General features: G+C 41.6%; 1 protein-coding gene across 1 annotated transcript in view; it reads left to right on the forward strand.

The window, feature by feature from the left end:
* The window catches only part of LOC104666848 (neutrophil defensin 4-like), a 29,359-nt gene extending 20,550 nt beyond the window's left edge, over window positions 1–8,809 (forward strand). Inside the window, exon 2 of the mRNA XM_030937922.1 lies at window positions 8,578–8,809. Coding sequence (XP_030793782.1) covers window positions 8,578–8,687 — 110 coding nt within the window. The 3' untranslated portion in view covers window positions 8,688–8,809. The remainder of the gene's footprint in view (window positions 1–8,577) is intronic.
* Window positions 8,810–9,026: the final 217 nt, after the last annotated feature.

The raw sequence follows: 9,026 nt of genomic DNA on the forward strand, positions 1-9,026 counted from the left end.
ATACAACCAGATTCTGTTGCTGTCTTATTTTTTTCCCGGCCAATTCCCTTGCACCCTACTTTCTTAACACAGTTAAGTTAATTCCTATGTTAAATAATTAACTCATTCATCAGGGGAGTACATGCCTTCTAAGAGTGACTGTCCATACTATGGGTGGAAATCCTGTTTTTTTCCTGGCCCTGAGTGACCCGGACAAGTAGACCTTTCTACCCTGAGGTCCAGCTCCTCAGGGTAGAAAGTGCAGCATCGACATCTCTATGAAAATGACCAGGACAATAGAAAGAAAATGGTAAGAAAAACAAGTAAAGAAAAAAATAAGGGAAAGAAAAGGGGAGACTATATGGCCCAAATACATTGAGCTTACTGTGAAAACTCATTTTTAGATAGAGAGAAAATAAAGCACAAGGTAAAGAGACTGAATTGTTCATTTCCAGGTTTTCAAATGGAATCTTGCCTTGATCTGGGTCTCAATTAACAAAGCACAAGGACAGTTGAGCCTGTACCAGGTGTCGCTGAGGATGCAGGTCCGAGAGTGATGCCCAGTGGCAACAGGTGGGTCTGCAACTGCAGGTGCCCCTCACCTGGTGACCTTGAGGAAGATGGAGCAGCGTACTGGGCACAGTGCTGGGTTTCAGGGTACTGGAAATCAGATCAGAGCAGCCCAGAGGAGGACTGTGTCTGTGCACGGAAAACATACCTCACAGATCCTATTAGAGCAGAATAAAGAGATCATAACTGGCCACCTGTCGGCCATTTAAGATCTGGTTCTTCCTTTCATGCTCTCTGTCATTTATATCACACAGTCCCCTCTCCCTGCACACAGGCACTCAGACTCAGAGACATGCACATGCACACATACAACACATACATCCCCAGTTTCCACCTCGCAACACACTCCCCTCACCACACATGCATACATACATATAAACATACAAGCATACGCACAGGTGCACACACACCCTGAAGTGCAGACCCCAAACTCTAATAGATCTGGTTTAGTCTCTGAGGCCGAAGCTCTCAGACTGACATGCACAGGCCGTAAAACCAAATTTTTGCACCCAACACCCCTTGGAGAGAGTCTATTGCTCCCAATTTAGAGTCGAAAGGCAGAGACTATGATAGGTGAAGTCATTCACTAACGATCCCACAGTTAGTTGACGACACCACTGAGACCACAGCTCCCAACAGACAGCACATTGACCTGCTGTCTTACGTGAAGCCCATAATGCAGTTTTCATTCCTGCAAAGGGGTCACCTACATCTGGGTCCTCGGTCCCAGGTTGCTCCAAGGCTACGACCTGGTGCACTTTCTACAAGAGGCTCCAGAGAAGCACAAGGGTCCTCAGGGCGATGAGCCTCCTATAGGTCAATGTCTCTAAAGGGACTGAAGGAGTTTGAGGACCAAGGGGAGTGAAAAGACCCCAGCTCTGTGCTGTCTGGAGGAAGCAGCATCCCAGGGCAATGAGCTACCCCAAACCTGTGTGGCTGTGGGATAGCAGCATCCTTTGGGTTGATAGTTCAGACCTTTGACAGTTCTCCAATCCAGGGCTGCACCGAAACACCTGCTATTCATGTTCATGAAGGCCCCTATCACTCTTCCTGTCTCCCATCTGCCTGACTGTTACCAGTAATAAACACACTTCTAAGCATTATTTGTTCCCTGGAATATCCTGGAATACAAAACCTCTATTTTAAAACCAGATTCTGTTGCTATCTTAAGTATTTTCTTTCAGGCCAATTTCCTTGCCCTCTACATTTTAGCACAGTTAAATTAATTTCTTTGTTAAATAATTAAATCATCGATCAGGTAGTACATGCCTTCTAAGAGTGAATGTCCATATTATGCATGCAAATCCTGCTTTTATCCCAGCCCTGAGTATAGGAGAGGCAAGATTAGAGTCAGAATAAAGGACAAGAAAAACAGTTTTTCAGGTTTTATTTTAAATGACAGCAGGTTTGAAGTCAAGAGGACAATAGATAATGGGCACCTTGCTACAGTTCAAGAAATGAAGGAACAGGAAAGGCATTTAATCTAAATAATTATTCACAAACACATTAGGAAACTAAAAATATTTTCCATAATGTCAGTGGAGTTTTCTCATTTTCCTTCCTTCCTTTATTTCCTTCCTTCTTCTTCCTTTCTTTCTTTCTTTCTTTCTTTCTTCTTGTCTTCTTTCTTTCTTTCTTTCTTTCTTTCTTTCTTTCTTTCCTTCCTTCCTTCATGACTGGCCTTCATTCCTTACGCCTCAGGCAATTCCTTATTTCGTTGTCTCGTCTTTCTTTCCTGTTCTTTCTTCCCTCTCTCCCTTCCTTCCTTCCTTCCCTTCTTCCTTCCTTACTTCTTCCTTCCTTCCTTCCTTCCTTCCTTCCTTTCTTTTTGATGGAGTCCTGCTGTGTTGCCCAGGCTAGAGTGCAGTGGCACAATCTCAGCTCACTGCAACCTCTGCCTTCCAGGTTCAAGTGATTCTCGTGTCTCAGCCTCCAGAGTAGCTGGGACTATAGGCACCTGCTGCCACATCCAGCTAATTTTTGTATTTTTAGTAGACACAGAGTTTTACCATGTTGGCAAAGCTGTTCTCAACCTCCTAACTTCAAATGATCTGCCCACTTTGGCCTCCCAAAGTGTTGGGATTACAGGCATGAGCCACTGCACCCAACCCAGTGGAGTTCTCTAGAAATACTTCTGGCAGAAATAATAAGAAACTTGATTGGCAACAGAGTTGTGTCCAAGGCTGAGCAATGGGCTGCCGACGGGGGTCTGGTCCTGGGAAGATGGGCCACTGGGCATCTTCTGGCTTGGCCAGTGCTCAGCTCTGCTGTCTGAGCAAACCACAGGGCCTGGACAGTGGTTTCTAAACCACCCATTTCTCTTTCCAGATTTTCTGCTCACCCTATTAATTTTGGGTCAGAGAAGGATGAAGAGAGACTGAAGATATCAATTTCTCTAATTAATAAGGACTCTGGGTGATCAAACACATAACAGAATTCATGGAGAAAGGTTAGAACCGGAATAAAAATGTTCCAAATCGTTTCTTCAGTCATTGCTAGAGATTCAGAGAGACAATGCCAGAGAGATGTAGGCTAGGAAGCAATCGTGGAATGCTATCTGCAAACTCAGCAATGTCCAGTGAGAAATAGAGAAGCAGTACAAATACAGATGTTTTAAAATCTGGTGCTAAATGGTCATTAGGGTAAAACAAGGGCCATGAAAGCTGGAATCACTGATATAGGAAATTAGTCCCTCCCAGTTTCCCTGTTAATTCATGAATTCAAATTGATATTATAGATATTACAGATCTGATTGAGATCCTCTCATTTTCGTAAGGTAGAATAAGTGGGAGATACACTCTATTAGTTTCTCTGCAAAGAAAGAAAAAATGGAAACACATATCAAACACCACAACCTCCCCACTGTACTCTAACAGTCTGGCTTCTCTCCCATTCTCTCAAGGCAATAGCAAGACTTGACACTCTCTAATTTTGTAGGAGTCACTAAGAATAAAGACAGGAGTTTGGACTGGCACAAAGGTTTAGAAGCCCACACAATCTTATTTGAAATAGCACTCAAAAATAAAATTCTTAGAAGTAAATTTAACCAAAAAATGAAAGATCTGTACACTGAAAACTATAAATATTGATGAATAAAACTGAAGAAGACACAAATAAATGGAAATATAGATTGAGTTCATGGTTTTGAAGAATTAATATTATTAAAATATTTATACTACCCAAAGTGATCTGCAGATCCTCATCAAAATTCCATTGCAATTTTTCACAGAAATTAAAAAAAATACTAAAATTGGTATGAAATCAGAAATGACACCAAATAGCCAAAGCAGTCTTGAGCGCAAATAACAAAGATAGAGGCATCATGCTCTCTGGTTTTAAAATGTATCATAAAGTTATTGTAAGCAAAACAGCATGGTCTGGCGTAAAAGCAGACACAATAACCAAAGGAAAGGAGTAGAAAGCCCAAAACTAAACCCAAGCATTTATGATTATTTGATCTTCAACAAAGATGCCAAGAACACACAATAGGGAAAGGATAGTCTCTTCAAAGAAGGTGTAAGGAAAACTAGAGATCCACAAGCAGAAGAATGAAATTGGACACTTATCCCGCACTATACCCAATAATCAACTCAAAATGGATTGAAGACTTGCATAAAAGACCCAACATTGTAAATCTACTAGAAGAAAACATGGGGTAATATCCTTATGACATTTCTCTGGGCAATTATTTCTACCACAGGACTCCAAAAGCAAAGACAACAAAAGCAAAAATAGACAAAGGAGGTTTCATCAACTAAAAAACTTCTGCACAGAAAGGAAACAAAGTGAAGAGATGACCCGTGGACTAGGAGAAAGTATCTGTAAACCATACATCTGATGAGGGGCCAATATCCCAAATATATAAGGAAGTCAAACTACTCAACAAGAAGAAGACAAACATCTCAATTTTAAAATGGGCAATAAACGTGGCCCACAGATATATGGAAAACATACTCAACATCACTAATTATCAGGAAAATGCAAATTAAAATCACAAAGAGGTCACCACCTGTTAGAATGGCTTTTAACAAATAGACAAATAGTATGTGTTGGTGAGGATATAAAAAAAAGGGGACCCTTGTATGCCATTGGTGGAAATGTAAATTAGTACAGCCATTTTGGAGAATAGTATGGGGGTTCCTCAAAGCATTAAACATAGAATTACCATATGACCCAGCAATCCTGCTTCTGGGAATATCTCCAAAGAAATTGAAATCACTATATCGGCCGGGCGCGGTGGCTCACACCTATAATCCCAGCACTTTGGGAGGCTGAGGCAGGTGGATCACGAGGTCAGGAGATCAAGATCATCCTGGCTAACACGGTGAAACCCCGTCTCTACTAAAAATACAAAAAATTAGCCGGGCGTGGTGGCGGCACCTGTCGTCCCAGCTACTCGGGAGGCTGAGGCAGGAGAACCGGGTGAACCCCGTAGGCGGAGCTTGCAGTGAGCCTCGAGATCGCGCCGCCACTGCACTCCAGCCTGGGAGACAGAGCGAGACTCCGTCTCAAAAAAAAAAAAGAAAGAAAGAAAGAAAGAAATCACCATATCAAAGAAGAATCTGCACTCCCATGTCCATTTCAGCATTATTCAAAATAAGTAAGATATAGAATCAGCCTAAATATTCATCAGTGGATGAATGAAGAAAAAATGGTATATATGCAAGATGGTATACTATACAGCCTTAACAAAAGAAGGAAATTGGCCGCGCTCACGCCTGTAATCCCCGCACTTGGGGAGGACATGGCAGCGGATCACGAGATCAGGAGATCAAGACCATCCTGGTTAACATGGTGAAACCCTGTCTCTACTAAAAATACAAAAAACTAGCCGGGCGAGGTGGCGGGCGCCTGTAGTCCCAGCTACTCGGGAGGCTGAGGCAGGAGAATGGCGGGAACCCGGGAGGCAGAGGTTGCAGTGAGCTGAGATCGTGCCACTGCACTCCAGCCTGGGCGACAGAGCGAGACTCCCTCTCAAAGAAGGAAATTCTTCATTCATGACAACATGGATGGAACCAGAGGACAATGTGCTAGATGAAATAAACTAGGCACAGAAAGACAAATACTACATGATATCACTTGTATATGGAATGTTAAAATGTCGATGTTATGGAACTGGAGTACAAAGGTGGTTATCAGAAGCTGGAGGTGGGTGAGAGGGAGGGATGGGAAAAGAGAAGATCTTGAGCCAAGAGTACAGTTTCGGTTATGCTGGAGAGTCTTAGTGATCTATGGCACTGCAAGGTGACCACAGTTAATAGTAATGTATTGTATCTTTCAAACTGATAAAGGACTCGATTTGTAATTCTCCTTAAAAAATTAAGTTGCTGAGGTGATGGCTGTCTTCATTAGCTGAAGTGCTCCTGCCTTGTGATTATCAATCCAAACATCACATCATACCCTACAAATATACACACAAAATATTTTTCAATTAAAAATAAACAAATTTGAACAAAAATTAAATGAGGAATTCAAATGTAGAGGCTCTCCAAGGGCCCACTGAGCAGCAAAGGATGTGTATCAAATATGGTTATATTATACAAATACACAGTAGTATCTTAAAAATGTGTAAGATACTGTCTCTTTTCTTGTTTTTAAGAGAAAGGGGTCTCACTATGTTGTCAGGCTGGTATCCAACTCCTGGTCTCCGATGATCCTCCCACCTCAGCCTCTCAAATAGCTAGAACTACATGCATGTGCCACCATACTGGCTTAAGATGCATTCTTTCACACAGCAATTCTATTTCTATAAGTTTCTCCATATGGATAAGAGGACATATATACAAGATAATCACTGTAACTTTGCTTATTACTGCAAAAGTTTAAGAATAACCAAATTGTAATAATTTCATTGTATTTTATCAATAGAAAAAAATAAGTGATGGCATATACAAACCCTGCGATAGTATAAGCCTCTTAAAAATTATAACAGCATTCTATGTGTTTAGATACACAAAGTGCCCAGACACAGGTGATAAAAGCAAAGTGCAGAATACTATGAATAACTGCTAATAGTGATGGTTTCCTGGGTCAGAATTGAAGGCCTGGGGTTGAAATGAGAGCTCCTTACTTCTTCTACCATTTGAATGTTGTTCCTTGTGTATGATTTAAAATTTTCTAAAACTAAAAAATAAAAATAAAATAAAAGATCTCAGAAAGGGGTTGGAGGCACCTAAATTACTTTGATATTCCTCCAAGTGGAGAGAAGTACCTGCTACACATTGTATATGATGCATTCAGATCACACCAACTTCTTGAACTAAATCTGAATTTTGATTTTCATCTGATAAACTTGGCCTACTATTCTACTGAACTCATTTCCCCTGTAGCTGATAAGGTCATTGTCCTGTCCACACTGGCCCCGGCAGGAGACTACTCACCTCAAGATCTCAAAAGCCTCCTACATGAGGTTAGTAATATCCCTGAATCCTGCAATGGATTAACTCTCTACTCCACTGGGACCCAGGTCTGACCCCAGAGAGTCATCCAGAGAGTACCAGGGATCATCTTCGGAAAACAAGAGGCATTTGATCCCCAAATTTATTGAATGAAAGCACTGTTGTTTTTCTTCTCTGAATATATAAAAGTAAATACTCAAGCAGATGGGAAACAGGATAGTAATGTCCTTATCATCATTACCAGCTTGGATCAAGAAGAGGCATTAAGCATACAGACTCACTCTGTGATGAAAGCCGGGAGAAAGAGGAGCATCAAAGGGATCTTGAGGGCAAAGGCCGCCCTTCCCTCCCAATCACATGCCCACCTCCTCTCACTGTAGCCTCTGTCTCAGGCCTTCTCCCAGCAGAGCTATAAATCCAGGCTCACTCCGCACTCTCCACACATCCACACCTGCTCTCCATCCTCCAGGTGACCCCAACCATGAGGTCCCTCGCCATCCTTGCTGCCGTTCTCCTGGTGGCTCTGCAGGCCCAGGCTGAATCACTCCAGGAAACAGCTGATGACACTGCAACCCAGGAGCAGCCTGGGGAAGAAGACCAGGACCTTGCTGTCTCCTTTGAAGAAAATGGACTCTCAACTCTTAGAGCCTCAGGTAGGACACATCAATGTTGCAGATTTGCAAAATCTAGAACAAAAGAATTAGAGACAGGCTCTGGCGTCAAGTGTGGAAAGGTCTACCTCACTTCAGTGACTTTACTTAATCTTCCTGGACCTTGATTTTCTCATCTCTAAGTTAATCAGTGAGAACCGAACACATCTAAAAGATTTTCTTTCTTCTGAGACTTTGAGTTTCAAGATATTTCTGTCAAATTTGCTACTTTTAAGATAGAAAGAGCTACACTGACTAATTATTTGTAGGTCTGAATGGGTAAACTTAGTTATAGAGAGAATATTTTACTTTGTCCATTGGTAAAGCTTTTAGAACCTAGAGAGGAACCTGTGGGTTCGTTTCAATGTAGGCTAATGGGCTTGATTAAATCTTTCTGTAATACATACTTAGATCCAAACATCATATTGTATCTTATACATATACACAATTATTATTTGTCAATTAAAATAAGTAAATAAGTAACATGTTTTTAAAAAAAAAAGCGAGAGAGAGAGAGAGGGAATGAAGAATTTGAATTTGGAAGGTCTTCAAAGACTCCTTGAGCACCAAAGTATTTCAGTCCATGACATGAGCATGCACAATGCAGCATCTCAGAAACTGATCCAGGTGCATTAGGGAGCCTTGTTAGGACATGCAGATCATACATGGAGGTGAAGATTAGGGGTATGGACTAAGCAGAATGAAGAGTAGGTAAGCCTGGGGTTGAGAGGTACATTGTTTTACCAGGGAGCAGGTAATAAACATGTCCTGAATAGACTCAGATGGGGAAAGAGCTATGATCTTGCATGACTAACACATAGCTAGTACGATTTCTTGTCATTTATGACAAAGACATAAATTTTCTCCATCCTAACATGACTGATACAGTGTCTCTTGTTTAGACTATCTCAGTTAGTCTGGCTCTGCCTGTCCTTTTTCCCACCTCCCTCCCTGTGCCTGACCCTCTCTTCTTTCCACAGGTTCTCAGGCAAGACGCAACTGCTATTGCCGACCCCGTTGTTTGTGGCGTGAGTCCCAAGCCGGGTGGTGCGGCCGCGGCCGCATACTCTGCTGTCCCAGAGCTTCCTAGATAGAAACCAAAGCAGTGCAAGATTCAATCCAAGGTCCTGAAGAAAGAAAAACATTTCACCCTCTGTACCTTGTGTCTTTCTAAATTTTTCTCTCCAAAATAAAGTTCAAGCATTAAACTTAGGGTGTTTGACTTTTTAAGTTTTCTTTTCTTTTTCCTTTTTTTCCCCCTTTTGCTTTTTTATATGGTGGTTTGTATGTTTCCTTTGTATAGAGAATTCTGATCCACATCAAGTTAACTGGTCTTTGCATTCCAATGATGCACAATTTGAGCATCATAGAGCAATAACAAAATAGCGAAAATGAATATGATTGGGTTTCTTCTTGTTGTTGTTATTTG

Source organism: Rhinopithecus roxellana, chromosome 9, assembly GCF_007565055.1.
Source record: "Rhinopithecus roxellana isolate Shanxi Qingling chromosome 9, ASM756505v1, whole genome shotgun sequence".
Classification (NCBI taxonomy): Eukaryota; Metazoa; Chordata; class Mammalia; order Primates; family Cercopithecidae; genus Rhinopithecus; species Rhinopithecus roxellana.